This window comes from Peromyscus eremicus, chromosome 13 (genome assembly GCF_949786415.1).
Source record: "Peromyscus eremicus chromosome 13, PerEre_H2_v1, whole genome shotgun sequence".
In the NCBI taxonomy this organism is placed as follows: domain Eukaryota; kingdom Metazoa; phylum Chordata; class Mammalia; order Rodentia; family Cricetidae; genus Peromyscus; species Peromyscus eremicus.
The window spans coordinates 2850219-2867503 of NC_081429.1; the positions used below are offsets into that span (position 1 = coordinate 2850219).

At 43.3% G+C, this 17285-nt stretch overlaps 1 protein-coding gene across 5 annotated transcripts in view; it reads left to right on the forward strand.

The window, feature by feature from the left end:
* Positions 1-17285, forward strand: part of Dis3l2 (DIS3 like 3'-5' exoribonuclease 2) — a 322978-nt gene that overhangs the window by 132124 nt on the left and 173569 nt on the right. For all 5 annotated transcript variants that reach the window (XM_059278396.1, XM_059278391.1, XM_059278395.1 and 2 more), the window contains 2 exons: positions 7875-7978; positions 10612-10859. In XM_059278396.1, coding sequence (XP_059134379.1) covers positions 7875-7978; positions 10612-10859 — 352 coding nt within the window. The remainder of the gene's footprint in view (positions 1-7874; positions 7979-10611; positions 10860-17285) is intronic.

Sequence of the window (17285 nt, forward strand, 5' to 3'; positions counted from 1 at the left end):
ATCCTTGTTTAGTTCACTTTTGGGCAGTCACGTTGGTGAGACTTTATGGATATAGCTTCTGATATTACTAGGAGACACAGTCTCACAGCACATTCCATGACCTTCTGGCTTTTACAATCTTTCCACCATTGACTTTAAAAAAAAAAAAACCTTTTATTGATTCTTTGTGAATTTTATATCATGTACCCCAACCCCACTCATCTCCCTGTCCTTACATATTCATCCCCACCCTTGCAACCTACCCCCAAAGAAAACAAAAAATAAAAATGATTAAAAATAAAAAATAAAGATGAAACAAACAAACAAACAAACAAACAAATCTTGCTGTGGGAGCTGTAGTGTTATGATGTGTCACCCAGTCCACCCTTTTTGCCCAAGTAGCTTTACTTGCAAATGTTCATTACAATGAGTCATTGGTCTGGTTCGAGGCTTTTGGCTTCTGCTACACTATCAATACTGGAGCCTCAAGGAGACTCCTCTCAGATATCCTATTGTTGCCTTGTGCCATGGAGATCCTTCAGCTTTGGTTCTGCAAGGCCAGCGCCTTCATGCACTCCAGCATTTCTTAGATAGGGTAGATGTTGGGGTGAGCCAACTCAAAGCCCTGGATCTGGGCCTGGATAGTAGCTGAGTTGGTCAGGCCACCTGCTCTCCTGCACCTGCACCCCCGGACCAGCTCTCCTGCTTTGCCTAGGTGAGAGGCAGGACTGGCTGTCTCTCCCATTCTCACACCATTGGGGCCAGCTCTCCAGCACTGCCCTGGTGAGGGGTGGGACCAGCTCACCTAAAGTCAATAGGGCTGACTCTCCCACTCCCATGCCACCAGGGTCAGCTCTATGGGCTTTGTCCCTAGAGGTGCAGGGCCTGCTCTCCTGAGTGCTGCAGACAATGAGAGGTGGGGCCAGCTTTCTGGAACCCTTACCTCTGGGGCTAGCTTTCCCATGCCGCCCAGGTTTGGGGGAGAAGCTTTCCTGTACCCATACCACTGTACTGCTAGCAAAGCCCTAGGCCAGCTCTCCACCCACTCCATCAGGGCCACCTTTATTGTGCTGCCCAGGTGAGGTGTGGGGCCTGCTCTCCTGAGTGCTGCAGCCATCAAAGGGTGGAACCACTCCCAGCTCTCATACCTTGGGAGCCAGCTCTCCCATACTACCCAGGCGAAGGATGGGGCCAGTTCTCTCACCTCACATCCTCAGGCAGGCTTCCCACACCCACACCACCAGAGCTAGCTCTATTATGCTGTCCTCCACCATTGACTTTTTAATGTAATATAATTCTGATCATGTCAACTTCACATTTTTCAATGACTTTCTATCTCTAAGGTATGAAATAAAACTCCTTAGAGTGTCTCATAAGACCTCCCATGGTCTGGTTCTTACACTCAGATACACAATGCCTTCCTTTGCTCAGTTTATCCTTGTGCACTCTTCTCCCATCTGGAATTCCCCCAAGGTCTGTCCCTCCAGCCAGGTTCTACTCAGCTTTCCTACTTCAGCTCTGAGGTTAGGTGCTCTGTCAACTCTACCCAGTTCCTGTCACATAACCCGGGGATGCACTGCTTGCCTGTAATGGCCAAGCCATGTACTTCTAATATGTGTTACAGCTTTGTTTGCCTTCTATCCCAGGTGCTCCCTGGGGATGTAGTCAGACATGCCTAACATTCCATAGGGCTTTTGCTGACTTCAACAGTACCTTGATTTGTATTTGTCTGGCCCTTTTTGTCTTACTCTGATCTTGCTTATATGGAGACTGGGTCACCACAGCCAATGCCTGCATACTGTCCTCTTCTGGCTCTGCTCCTTCATTACCCTAGTTTCCTGAGGAAACTGGGATAACAGTGCTCTCTCGCCATAGTGTGAAGCTGTGCTGTGAATACAGTGAGTAATGTACATGTGGGGAAGGAATGTGCTGAGAAAGTTCTCTGGCATTGCAGCTCCTTTAGCTTTAAAGGAGAGTTTAGTAACTTGCTTGGGTTGGAATTTGGTGCCCCAGGGACTGTCTCTCCTGAGCCTTAGTCCTTGCAGGAGCTGAGTCCTAGCATAATCACCAGCTCATTATGCCCCACAAGCCGTTAGCAGATCAAATGATTGTTCACAGTGGATGTCCTGTGAGGACCATGTTGTCATTTGCACATGGGAGGAGGGGCCCAGGACGTAAGGTTTTCTAGTTGATTGATTTTGAGAATCTGCAGGGAGCATATCTTTAATTTCAATTTTTGGAAATCACACATTTCTATTGTCCTTTTGTACTGGCTGGTTTTGTGTGTCAGCTTGACACAAGCTAATGCCATCGAACCTCAGATTCAAGATTCAGCTGTAAGGCATTTTCTCTATTAGTGATCATTGGGGGTGGGCCCAGCCCATGGTGGGTGGTGCCATCCCTGAACCCATTCGTGGTCCTGGATTCTATAAGAAAGCAGTCTAAGCAAGCCAGGGGAAGCAAGCATTCCTCCATGGCTTCTGCACATCATTTCCTGCCTCCAGGATCCTGCCCTGTTTGAGTTCCTGTCCTGACTTCCTTCGGTGATGAACAGCAATGCTGAAGTGTAAGCCAAATAAACCCTTTCCTCACCAAGTTGCTTTGTGGCCATAGTGTTTCACCACAGCAATAGAAACACTAAGACACCTTTGTTCAGAGTGGAATGGGCTTAGATTTGCCACATCATGTACTGCTTTTTCAATCTGATCAATTAACACCCCCCCACCCCCCACCCCCGCCTGCCCTAAAGGCTTTAAGCCTTGTTTGTTTTTTAATGTATGTGAGTCTTTTACTTGTTTATATGTATGTACTACATGCATGTCTGGTGCCCACAGAGGCTAGAAGGTGGTGCTAGATCTTTTCCAACTGGAGTTACAGATGTTTTTAGCTACCATATGAGGACTGGGAACTAAACCTGGGTCCTCTGCAAGAGCAGGAAGTGCCCCTAGTTACTGTGAAATCTCTCCAGCCCCTAAACACACTTTTTATTTATCATTATTATAAATTATGTGGTACTGACTATTGAACCTAGGATTTCATGTATACTAGGCAAATGGTCTACCAGCCCCGAAAAACTTGATACACTTGTAGTGTTAGGAATCATTAGGCTTGTTGGCTCATTGTTTCTAAAGGAGATGGCCTGTCAGCATAGCTTTTCTTACTAAGATGAGGTTGCATTTGCGTTTGGTTTTATACAGATAGCAATGCTGACTCCAGCAAACCGGACCTTTCCCACTGTTTAAATAGACGTTCAGGTCATCTATAGGAAGAGATGAGGGTTTTACTTGACTTTCTCTCCATTGTAGTTCTCAGGGACTTTTGAAAATTGTTTATATTAGTAGTGTACCTAGTTTTGAAACATTTCTCATTTATGGCTGATGAAGTGGCTGAGCAGGTGAAGCTGCTTGTCACCAAGCCCGAAGATCTGAATCTAATCCCTGGGACTGAGTATGCACATATGTACACACACAAATCAATTAATAAGCACATAATAAAGTAATCAAAAGAAAATTATCTTTTAAATAAATATTTTCGGTAGCCCTTGGTTTCTAGAGTTGTTTGAAACAGAAAGGACCGCAGAGCTGGCAGCTCTGTCCTCAGTATGGCAAACTGAACACTGTGGAGACCCAACCTTTTCCCTGTTGAGAACACTGGCAGCTCTGCCCACTGCTCGTGGTCCATCCTGCTGTCTTATTGCTTTGTCACAGCAGTGCTCCTGGAATCCATCAAAAGCACTTTGAATTTAAACCCATTTTTTACTTTTTCATACTTAGTGCCCGCCCTCCCTTCCCCTCCCCTCTCCGCCTGCCATCACTGTCACTCGTTTACCTGGAGCTCCGCCGTGTCTCGCAGGGACAGTGACTCCAGCCTTCAGAGCACTGACAACTTCATAGTCCTAACTACATGCTGTACAATGCTCCAGAGAGCTGCTAGGATGCTTTAGGGGCTAGTGTCTGAGCTTGTCACTCTATTTGTCTGGACCTGTGCAGTAGAGAGGATGTTCTGCTGAGAATACTTTGAATCCTAAAATAGTGGTGGCTTAAGTGAAAGGAGTTTATCTCTCTCACACGTTGAAGAAGACCGGATGTTGGCAGGCCACAGCTTGCAGGGTGGCCTCACAGGCCTCCTCCTGTCCTGGCCCTCTGCAGGTCCTGTGGCCTCCACAACCAAGGTGAGTGCTCAAGGTGCAGCTGATCCCTTTGCATTCCTGCCAGCAGGTATGAGGGAAGAGGAAGCTGGCCCTCTGAACCTTGGGGATACCTCCTGAAAGGTACTGGCAATACTTTTCCCTCCATGTTACTGGTTAGAGCTATGGCTAAAACTGGCAGCCATGCATAGTCACACAAAAAAAGCCTAAAGAACATAGTCTTTTAACCAGGCTGCCCTGCTAAAATGTGGGGCTCTTATTAGGAAAGAAGAGACCGGAATTGGGCAGTAACTGGAGTTTCTGTCATGGGACTTGTCCTACCTCTCTCCCAGCCACGTTCTTCCCTCTGTAGCAGCCCTTCCCTACCCAGCACTGTATCTCCAACCTCTTGGTAGTGACTGTGGCTGTCTTACTATACCTTTTCTGCTTCCTCAGCAGTGACAGTGCATTGGCCCTTCCTTGTGCACAGCAGTGTGGAGCAGTGGGAAAGCTTACTGGATTTCATAGTTTGATCTGTGTTGAACCTCTGCTTTACACGGTGCACTGAAAGTTTAAGTACAGAAGTGCACAGCATGCACGCTGTGTTTAAAACCGTAGTCCAGCTGTCCCTTTTAAATTGTAGACTTTTGTGTTGAGCTGATTATTCAGCATCATCCCTTGAGGGTCTCACAGGTGTGACCACCATGTATGGCCAGCTCCAAATTAGAACTCTAGATTTCACTTCCTCCTCTAAACTTAAAGTGATGCCTCCACCAATGTGGCTGCCAAAGTCATAAACCTGGAAATAATCCTCCACTGCTCATATGCAATGACCCTAAAGTCAATCAGTTCAACTGCAAAATATAATTTAATTCTCTAGTGCCTGTATCACTAGAGCTCTGTCCTCATGCCCAAACTCTGGCACACCTCCTCACTGGTCTCTCTCCCACTTAGTCTGCTCTGATCTTGCCCTGAGCTGTGCCGCCCTTGCAGCCAGACTCCTGTTGTTTCTAGGCTTACGTTCTGGACTCAGGTAGCCTGCAAGGCCCCACCTGACTTCACTCCTGTTGTTCCTCGTTCTCACCTGTGCAGAACCCATTCTTGCCCCTGCTTTCTGGTCTCCTTTCTGGTCCTGGACTGTGGTCAGCATCCCAGATGCAGAACTTCCTGCTTCCACCCCCTCTTCACTCGTCATTCCTCATCCCCTTGCTATTCCTGCCCGTGTCATCCTTGTGTATGGTGTAAATGTCATTTCCTCACAAGCCTTTCCTTAACCTCTAAGCCATATTTCCCTCCCTTTCCTCTTCAGGGCTGTTTTTCTTAGAATTTGTTACAATTTATCATTTATATTTACAGAGTGATTACTTACTAACATCATTTCTACATTCGTGTATATAAGTTTTTTTGAGGTCTTAGAACATATTTCTCGTACTAAAAATCAAATCCTCAATACCTAGTACTGAATAAATATATGTCTCATGAATGAATTAATGAATGACTTCAGATTAAGCAGTGCATTATCTTTCATTAAACTGGCAACTTTACTATTCAGTGCAACAAGACTTAGTTGTTGGCAGTATGTTAAGGCAAATCACTTTTGCAGCTTAGTGTTGTGTTTTGTTACTTTCACTGACTTACATCTGTGATTCTCACCTGCAGCACTATAAACATCCATGTAAATTATTTGAACGTAACTTAGAACAAAGCCTTATTTCATCCCCAGGATGACCTTTTGAATAGAGAACCTAGAAAGGTCATATTCAGGTATGATGGAAGTCACGCTGGGCCCACTTCATCTCTAGGCCTTTCGTTTTAGATGTAACCTGGTGTAACCTCTGGAATGGCAGACTTGCTCTTGTCAGCATGGACCTGAGGTGACAGTCACCTTAAGATGGGGCTGTCTGGGTCCATCCCAGAAAGAGGCTTGCTCTGGGTTTGGGCTGTCGTGGAAAAAGTGGTTTCCTGCTGAGTATGGTTACACTTGCCTTCAATCCCAGCCCTCAGGAGGCTGAACAGGAAGATTACAAGTTCAAGGTTAGCCTCAGCTACTTACTAAGAAAGCAGACAAGACAATGAAAGAGAAGAAAACCAGTTTTTTCACCACTCTGACTTGTTTGCTAAGTTTTTAAGTCCAAACCCTTAAATATCAGATATCCAAGTAGCATGCAATTATAATTTTGTCTTCCTGTTTTTTCAATGAATTGTGTTAATCTGTAGAAAATACTGACAAGGTATGTCATATAACAAAAGAAATCAACACTCTGTGTGTGTGTGTGTGTGTGTGTGTGTGTGTGTGTGTGTGTGTGTTCTTTCAGATTTTTTTTTTAAAAATGTTTTGGAAGCATCTGGTGATTTTATTTTTTTCATTCATTCATTCATTCATTCATTTATTTTCATCCTGAGTTATTGCTCTAAGATGAAAGATGGTCTTAGGTGGTTACTTTTACTGATAGAGAGGTTGTTTACCACCAGAAAGTTTGTTTTTCCTTTTTGGAAAACTGAAAATTCTGCTTTCAGTAGCACTATGGTGGGAGGATTTCAGCAAGGATAGAAACACATAGTTTATCATTCTGGCTTTGAGACCACAGCAGTGGTTCCAGAGCTGCCACAAAGAGGCAGCCAATCATGAAAAGGATTATGTTTTTATTTGGGCCTTGGAAATGTCTAGATGACAAGTACAGTCTTTCTTAGCTCCCTGTGAATTGATAATGGACCCCTGTTAATTGTTAATTAGAAACTCTGATATAGCTGGAGAAGAATGTTTTACAGGAAAAATCTAATGTAGCAAGTGAAAATACAAAACAAAACAAACCTTTAAATTTTCAGAAAGTCTAATTTGCTGCTTTTGCTCAGGGGTGTTTTTAATGTAATGCTTCTGGTACAAAGCCTGGCACTGCTTCCTTGGGGAGATGTGGTTTCAGTTTCTTGGGTTAATGTGTATTATAACATTAGAGACTAGAAAATTAGCATTAGAGGACTCGAAGTACTTTATTCTTTATATAATGCCACTAAGAATCTTGTTCCTTTCAGACGGTATTGAGGGTTGAATCTAGGACCTTATGCTTCTTATCCAGTGTTCATTTACAGCATTAGCTCTTGCCAACAAGGATTGAAAGCTAGGAAAATCAGAGTCTGGTTGGGTCATTCATTCATTCAATAAATGCAGCTTATTTTGCATTGGTTTGTTCATTATGGCTGGTACCAAAGTACTTCTCAAAGTACTTTGTTAATGTTCAGGGACCCTGTGATGCAGCTTCCATGTGGTTGCCGTCTATGATGGGGTGGGGACTTTATGGTGATGTGATTGTTTTGGATCACCCATGTTCTTGTGAGCATCTCCTCACCTGCACTCTTCAAGAATGCCCAATTAAAGAAAGAAGTAGATGTTTATGTGCATTTTTATTTCACTTATTTTATCAGATGTACATGATAAATTTGCCTATCACTTTTATTCTTTGTGTGCTGAAGTCATATATAATATCTAGACCTTTCATTTTAATGCTCTCTACATGTATAATGTTTAGTATGTTAGTAATGTTAAGTAGATCAGATGTACCCTGCTAAGACCAGGTGTTCAGTGTGAGCACAGATACAATATGACTGGCCTTCTCCAAGTCGCCCAACTGCTGTGTACATTCTCTTTTGTGAAAGGAGCGGCATGGAGTACTTGGCCTCCGTGAAGCTTTCTAATATGAATTTAAAGATCTCTGTGTACCCAGTGGACATGCAGCTAATTGGTTCCTCTTCTCTTTTTTTCTCTCTGACTTAGGAAAAGAAGATTCTAGTGCTCCAGTTACAAAAGACGAGACCACCACTCCCATGTCACAGGACACAAGAGCCTTACCCGAGAAGTCACTGCAGAAATCAGCAAAGGTTGTTTCCTTCAGATTTTTTTCTGCTTATCATTTGGGATGCTCATCATAACTGTAGTTGCTCAGTTAATCAGAAAGTCAGTAAAAGCCATAAATTAGGGAAAGTGAATAGGGCTTTTGTAACTTTAAGCATACGAGTGTATATTTCTTCGATTGACTTAAGATGCTAGTGGCGTCTCCTGGTGTAGGACAAACGTAGTTGACTCTTGCTCTTGGTGACACACATGTTGCAAGGACAGGAGATAAAGTAAAACCATGGTGGGAGACTTCCCAGACCAGAGACACCTGTCAGTGTTGACTCTGGGACTCACATGGCCACTCCAACCATCTTGCTGAGCGGAGCTCTCCTGCCTGCTGACATGAGGACTTTGTAAGCTGGTAGACTATGTGTATCCTGCTGTTGCTCACGGAGTTACCCAGAGCTTCTCACAGTTCTTTGGTTGCTTCCTGTGTGTTTGGCACGAGGGATGTCTAAATGATCACTCCATGTCAGCCATGTATTGTATGTAACACATATATGCTCATGTGTATATACACACACATATTTATACATTATACATAATATACATGTGACAAAGCTGTACCTGTTTTGTCTCACCTGTGCAGTATTTAAATTTTTTACTTCATGGTTTATATTAAACAAAGAATATTTACAGAAAATTTAGACTTTTTGCTTCTTTTGTCAAATCAACCTCTGACTGCACTAAGCCATGGTCCTCTGTGCTGTAGTAAAAGTGGGTGCAGATAGCCTCTGTCCATGAAACTTGTGTCTGTAATTTCCTGCCACCCTTCAACCACATTTATCTCTTCCATTCTTCTCTCGAATAATAGTTCATAATGAATTGGATCTAAAGTTATAAGGAAAAATAGCACTTACATGCAAAACTATGTGGAGTTAGAGTCATTCCCAGGGCAACTGACATCGTATGCATGAGTAATGCTCAGGTGCTCTCTAGTCTTTAGAAATGTTATCAAAATTAAATGGAGAATCAAGGACTTTCGGTTCAGATATGATGACATGAACTTGTTTTTCTCTTCTTACTATAAGACTTACATAACTATAATCTGGGAAAGACTGTAATAAGAGGCAATCAGAGGAGAGCCATGGAAAGTGGAAAGGAAACAGTTAGGAACCCTAGAGATACAGAAAGTAGATAGTGGGAGGGACCTTATAGCCTTACAGTCAGAGGGTGACAGGCGGTGTTTCTGAATCCAGCCTAGCAACAGAAGGTGGGCCAGGGAGACTCACTCTTCATATCTAACACAAAACTCTCCAGAAATACCAGGCAATTCTGGCAGCACTTGCAAAGGAAATTGGCTTGGAGCTCTGGATAATAAATGGCCAGGGGCAAGGGCTCTCCTTTCACCTCAGGCTCCTAATTTCTCTCCCTACCAGGAGACAGCAGACATCTCACTGGCTTCAACACAAGAGAGCCATGACAAGAAGCACCAGGCTCAGGAAGCCTTTTTCTCCTAGGAGCCAGAGACTCCTCTTTCCACCTTAGAGACCACAGTGAAAAGGGTTTTACCCCAATAAGTAGCCTGACATGGAAAGCTCCTTTCTCTTCATGTAGAGGACTTAGCCATTGGCTGGTAAGACCCTGCCTCAACAGGCTTATGATCCCTATGGCTTGGGGATCCCTCTCTTGTAGTTAGAGACGCTGAACAGCCAAGTAGTGCCAGCAAGGGAGATCCTGCTGTAATAAAATACTCCAAATTGGAAGACTCTGTCCTTGAAGGCTGGAGATAGACCTTTCCTACTTCCAGGTGGTCTAACCTGGGAGATTCCCTTCTGCCTCACAGAAATAACTAGCAGACAGCAGCAGGAGTCCAGTGTTACCATATAAACCAAACATATCGAAATGATATTGAAAACAGTTATCATTAGAAATAAAGTGTTCCAATAGGCTAAAATGTGCTAAAGTTGAATAAGATTTCTTTCTGTCTGTGAGAGGTTTAAGTAGGACTCAGAGTCCCTTAAGGTGATAGCCAAGAGGTCTAAAATACAGTAGAAACTCTTTAAGAACTATACCAAGAACCAAAACAATCATATTAAATGAGAAAAGATGTTCGGTTGATGCCAGCCTCAAAACACTGGGTTGTCAACAAGAGCCCAGTGAAGATTTTCAACAAACATTACATTCTCTGGACACATTTGAGAAAACAGGAGATGTCAGCAAAGAAATAGAAGTTATATCCCAGTTGAGAACAGTGATTTTTTTTTTTTATGTTCAATAACATTTTTAAAGAAAACAACTGCAGTTTTGTTCTTGGGAAATTCTGTTACTGTTCGTGCGGGCAATGTATAATGCAGAGAAGAAACTTGGAACCGTCTACCCTGCTGGGCTACACTTACCTTTACAAGACATAGGGCGTGGTTCTCAAAAGCATTTTCATCTAATTTATCCATATAGTCCGTAGGTTTTTTTCTTGGAGCTTCTTGCCCCCCCCCCCCCCATTGAATACTTAAGTTGTTGCCACTCACATATAGATCACTTAATTACAGAGTACCATAGAGAGCCACTTCATGGTGACCTCTCAAAGCTACTAGGTCCACCTGGTTGATCAGCTCCTATTGACTTTCTGACTGATTTTCCTATAGAGAAACAATGACTTTGTCTTTTGTGTTTTCAGGTGGTTTACATCTTGGAGAGAAAGCATTCCCGAGCAGCAACTGGCATCCTCAAACTCTTGGCTGATAAGAACAGTGACCTGTTTAAGAAATATGCCCTGTTTTCTCCTTCAGACCACCGAGTGCCTAGAATTTATGTACCTCTTAAGGACTGTCCCCAGGACTTCATGACCCGACCTAAAGATTATGCCAACACACTGTTCATCTGCCGCATCATAGACTGGAAGGAGGACTGTAATTTTGCCCTGGGGTAGGTGATCTTTGACAGAACAGTACAGGGCACAGGAAGAAGTCTGTGTGGGTGGGCTTTAGGGAGCAGCTTATATACTTCATGTCTTACTTCTTTACTAAAGCCTTAGCACTAGGGCAGTTTGGCTCTGATCTTTTAGAAGTTGCCCTTTGGTCACCTATAGCTTGCTTGAATTACCAGACAAACACCATTCTTTGGCATAAAATATAAATACATTCTGAGCCTCTTCCTGCTGCTGTATGATAAGTACCACGGGGACCTGTTTGCTGTAGAACAGTCGTCAATCTTCTACTTTGAGAATTCAAATATGGAAAGTCCCGCCACAGTCAGGGCATCCCGGCTTCTTGGCTTTAATATGAGCATGAAGACAAGTTTGGATGTTGGATTTGTTTATGGTGATCTTCAATTTGAGAAATGCCAAAGATTCATATATGGCATTGTAGAAAGAATTGCCCCACTGTAGGAAGAATAAGCATACCATGTTTTGATGGAAGCTGTCAAAAATCATGGTCCTTAGACTATCAATGATTGTCATTTTATTTTGTTTGAAGAATCTTCTGGACCTAGCTGTCTCATAAATGCTATACCTATTTCTTTTTATATAGCTAGTATTCATTTTGAAAGAAAAGTAATATTGTGTTAGCTACATTTTTGACCCTTTATAACGGTGTCTAGTTTTTGCATCACAGAAAATGAAATATAAGTATATAATGTAGAGGAGTCTGTTTGGACATTTACTTGTAGTCCAATTTAGTGATTATTCAGCCTGTCTAAGATCCTCCTGGAGATGCCCTATGCTTATCAGAGCCTATGGTGAATGGCCTCTGGGCCACTGGCCACTATGTTCTACTTTGATTAGATTTATTCTACTTGCATGTACTTAATGCTTAGTCACTTACACTAAATCAAATCGGTGTATTAGGCCATGAATGTGGCCCACACCTTTAATCCTAGTACTGAGAAAATGAAGGCAGGTGGATCTCTGTTCGTTCAAGGCCAGTATGGGATATAGAGAGAGTTTCAGTCCAGCAAGGGCTATATAATGAGAGCCTGTCTCAATAAACAAACAAATAAATCTATCATCTATCTGTCTGTCTATCTGTCTGTCTGTCATACTGATGTAATTTAAGAAACGTCACCCCATGCCTCTTTTGCAGTTATGTGAAGATTGGAGTAGTTTCCCTGGTCTCAGGCACTCAGGACCTGGTGTGCTTTCTTTTCTGCCCTCTCGTACGTGGTTGTTGTAGTGCCGTCAGTTTTAAAGCCTAACTCGTTATCCAAGAGTGACATCAGCCTCTTGGGCTCCACAGAGCCCTTCTCACGAGCTTGCCTCTTTCTCACCAGCAATCAAAGGGCTTGATGATGGTTGTGCCACCTGCTCCTGTCGATGGGTTGCCATACTCTGTTGGGCAGTGACAGGGGAAGGCTGCCGTGTCAAAGCAGGAAATCCAGCTGTCTTTTATCTGCCTTTCCACCATAGCCCATTGTGTAAGCTTGATTGGGCCGTTTCCTGAGTATTCAAGTCTAAGGGTGTAGTCAGGAAATCTTCCTGGTGTGAGTTTCTGAAGGACCTTAGATATTTTTCATGCACAGCTGAGCCCTTATCTCATCAGGAACCCTTGGCTCAAGTTAAGTGCAGCAGCCGCCGCCGCCACAAAGAGATTCAGACCTTGGAAACAGCAAATGTATTCACTGGTTCTAAAGAAAGAATATTCTAAAATGATAATCATGTGTTATATAACTTCCAAAGTAAAGCTTGAATATAATCATATTTAGATGAAAAACTATGATTTCTGTCTACATTTGTAGTATAAAGAAATTCAAATTGTATTTCCTAAAACTGTGCCTTCAAAATTCTTTCTGAGAAGATAAAATTTACTTGAAAAAAGAAAGCCCGACGACTTTCCATAATGAAGTTCTCAGAGGCCGTCTGTCTGTCTGCTGCCCGTCTGTCTGTCTGTCTGCTGCCCGGAGGTGAGGGCGGCAGCTGTTGAGCTGTTGGTGGTCCCCTGCTGTTTTGTTCTGGCTGTCACTCACTGATCTTTAGCAACTGAGGTCACTGCTTTCCACTCTGCACATGATGTGCTACAGTGGCCTAGGTCCCCCCGCCCGCCCCCCCCCTCCCCGCTTTGCCAGGCTTTGACGAGATGCATAAGGTGGTAGTTGCAGTGGGTGCGGGGGTACAGTGTACAGTCAGCTTCCACATGAACAGTGCCTAAAAACCCCATTAGCTAAGGTGGCTTCCTCCTGAATTTCTTCCCTGTGCCTGCATCTTTCCCCTCAAGAGTCTTAATGGTTACTAATTAATACTCAAGTCCAAGGTTATATTCCTCTTCAGTGGATACATTTGGTTTAGCAGACAGCCTTAAGTATGTGTAAGGTGCCGTACCACCTGAGAAGTACAGAGGTAAACAAGCTAGAGTCAGGTCTGGAAACTGACTAATAAAAGACCTTGATATAAATGGCAAAGATACAACTTGATTCTAAGAAATGGAATCTCACCTACACTAATTTAAATAAAATGGGGATTACTATGAGAAGCTGGTGGTTCTCTCTCTCCTAAAACCCAGGGTGTGAAACTGGAAGAAGGACTATGAGAAACTCAACAAACAAGGCAGTCAAAGTGTTGCTTTTCTCTCAAGTGCCCTGACAAGACCAACCACCCTTCTGCTTGTGAGCTGAACTCCTCTGCTTAACTTGTCATAGCACAAGCCGCATACATGGCCAGTCGCAGGGAACATACTGAAGCCTGGATCACAAGACAGAGTTCATGGGGCAGACAATTGCATTGACCAAGTTTAAGACAGGTATTTTCCTAGGCAGTAGCTTGAAGTAGATGTGGGGTCCAGACTTCTATGGCCTTCTGCCCTACAAGCAGGACTGTGAATGTAACTGTCTGGGAAGGAACATGGAGAAAGCAGGGGACGTGAATGTCCTATCTTTTTTAGCTATCACTGTAGTACAGAACAACATGTCTTACATTCTTCCACAGAAAGAAAATAATTTAATGAAGGAGGAGATAGAAGTTTGGAGGAGATAGAAGAAAGGGGAGATCTAGGATCACTTCTCAAAAGACAGAAAGCTCTTTGCTAACAGATCTCTTGCACTGAGAGTCTAGAATGGAGAGAAAGGGGTGTGAGGGACAGCTAGAGATATTACAGGCTGTCTGAAGAAGCTAGAGGAAGTGAGAGGACCTGAAACAGAAGAACTGTGGAAGAGAAAGAGGAGTGAATAGCCTTGGGGAAAACAAGGTGAATTCTGCATGAAGGAAAAGGTAGAAGACGCTTATGTGAACTTCCCAGCCTCAGACTTGGGTGAGGGTAGATACTGGTGGTAGTTTAAATACAACGTCCCGAGAGCAGCCTTGGCTTCCACCATAGCCTTCATTGATCCCTTGTCCTTTGCTACTCCCCTGGATGACAGTGTCTGCTTATGGCTCCAAGCTTTTGCACACATACTTTCTAACAGTGGCTTTCACCTCTGGGTGAAAAACTTAGCTTTTAAATTCAACTCATTTGGCTACTCAGAAAGTGTTCCCTGATTCCAGACCTCCTTCTGGGTATTCTCATAGCTTATTATAAGTTCATCACTGCAGCTCAGGTACTGTTTGGATTGCAGTGGCTGATTTGATACTTCACTTGGCCATGTGTTCATTTTGATCAAAGATACCTTAGGAAAAGGCTGGTCAGATGATTAGGTAGAAATGAAGGTGACTCTGAGGTCTGCAGCCAGGTTTACTAGGAAATTCAGAAGGACGAAGGGGAATTTAGAGTGGAACCCAGAGTTCCATGACCTTAAGATCAATACCTGGTAACAGCATGAGACAAGTGTACAAATCAGGTGGAGGATGTCAATGTTAGGAGGTACTGACATTTAACAAAAGGATTGAAAAGAATATGAACATTCATAGAGTATATGTATGACATCAGTAGCTTTGGGAGGATCCATAAGGAAGCCATTGATCTTGGCTCCCATGTGCTGTAATTGCCTCTCTGGCATGCCCTGTGCCACTTTGGCAACTCAACTTAAGGGAAGCTTAGAGGCCTTTACAGTTTGGAGACCCATGGTTGTTAGAATTGTTTTCTGTCTTGGTGTTAGAATTGTCATGAGGGGTCTCACTTGACTTCTCTTAACAATATATCTACCACCTTTTGTGAATTATTAGGCTTGTAATTCTGTCAAAACCCCAAAGGTAGTCTTAGTGAGCCCTTGCTGGCATTTAGGGACCAGTGCTTTTGTCATAAACCACAGCATACTTAGTACTTTTAATATTTGGTAGTGGACTCTTGTCCAGAATAACCAAAGAGCTGCATTGGCTTCCTCTCTGGAATGATTTGCAATTATGTAATGAGATTTACAGTTTAGGAACTCCTCAGCTCTCTTAAATCATCATTCCCTTTTGAAACCCTCACGGTGGCATTCCTGCTGGTATTTCTTAGACCTTTATAAGATCTACTACCAAAACTCTAAAGATCACTGCCTCAGCCTCATCTCTTCTAGGATGCTGTGGGCACAAAGATACCATGCTCACTTTCTCCAAGAGTTATAATGGTGTCTTCTCAAATGATGTAAGGCTAAATCTTGAAGGAAATAGAAGAGTTTTACAGTAGCTACCGTGAGAAGCAAATAGTGGTTTTTGGCACCACCGAAGGCTGAGGATGTAGGAGAAGAACTGGTTTGGAGCAAATTGATATATATCTTAGATTATTTAACAGATTTTGGGGACTTGGGGGGAAAATGAATAGGTCAATGCAGGTGCAGTAAAGATGAGAGACTTATGGTTGAACTTGGGGCTGTCTGGGCTTAACTCGAGACTATTGGAATGTAATGTAGAGGATGGGTTGCAGCACTGATGATTTCAATGGGAGCAGCAAAGCCAATGGATAAGCAATGCGGAAGCAACCAAAGAGAAGTTCTGATTGCTGTGGTGTGTAGTGGAGAGGATGGTTGGGTGGTCTGCTTGAATATCTTTCTCTCCTGGCTTTGCGCTTAAAGGGCCAGTCCTCAGATAGTTAGCTGATGGAAGCAAGTACTTCTTTTAAGGTTTTGTTTTGTTGAGACGGGGTCTTACCATTTAGCACTGGCCATTCCGGAACTTGCTGTGTTGACCATCTGACCTCAAACTCACAGAGATCCACCTGCCTCTGTCTCTTGAGTACTGGAATCAAAGCCACAAGCCACCATACCTGGTTTCTATTTGATTTTGAAGATACTGAATTTCTTTAGGGGCTGGATATAAATTGACGATATGGTTAAAATTACTAAAATTACTAAATGTAAATTTAATTTTAGCAGAAAAATGCAGTGGTGGCCAGGCTGCTAGATAAGGCAAGGGGAGAAATTAATGCTATGGAGGCATTGTTTACAAGATCAGCAAACAGAAAAACAGCTTTCTACAATCACCAACCCCCCTTGCACAAAATGAGTACTTTACTTTCCCAAGGTCACATTTCTACGTAAATAATCTAAGGGAGAGGCCGACTTATATGACACAGTGAGATTTTACAAGTCCTTTCTGAACCATGGCTGTACCTGGCTAAGAGGCAAAGAAATACAAATCAGGCTGAGGAGGGGGCTCTTTTTTGTGTGATTATTGGGCTCCACCTGGTGGCCTGTAAGGATCAGCTTTGGAGAAAAAAAAAAATGCATCTTGAAGTCAAGGGAATGGAGGAGAATGGTCCTGATACAGGCCTCTTATTACTAAGTGGTTGCTTTCCCAGAGAACCTAGTCAAGACAGCCTGTAGTCTGTGCACAGGAGCAGGAGCCCCTGACTACGTCCATGCTGGCTGCAGCACGCTCACCTCCAGGGACAGAAACAGTTGCTGGGGAAATGTTTGTTCCCACTTCTCCAAACAGTACATCCCAACCTGGAAAGATTATGGGGTGCTGCTGGGTTGACAACTTTGAGCTGTTCCCTGTGCTGGAGTCCTCCCAAGTCTCTCTCTTCTAAGGTAGATGAGGCCAATTCTGCAGGATCATCATGCCAAGGAAGAAGCTGCCCAGAACGTGGGCATTGTTGCAGCTGTTTCCTCTTAGACAAGGAAAACCAAGAGGCAAAAGCCAAGTGACCCCTCATGGAATTCAGCATCAATGTTGCAAATTTAATAGATGGTTTTGTTTCAAAAGGTCTATTATGTAGCACCTAGAAAATTTCAGTTGTAAGAATTCTCTGGGTTCTGCTGTGGCCCAGACAATGTTAGCTCCCCCTCCCCCATTGTGCATTTTAATTTTTTCTTCTCAGAAATGGGTTTTGATGAACCCAACTCTTAGATTTCTCAATAAACAAACAAACAAAAATCTCCATTAAAAAACATCTGCCAAAGTCACCATCTCCACTACAATTCCTAATGCACCTGCTTAAAATGTATCGGTGTGGGCTTTGGATTGTGTCAGCCTTTCCACATACTGAGCTTGCATTCAGCTTC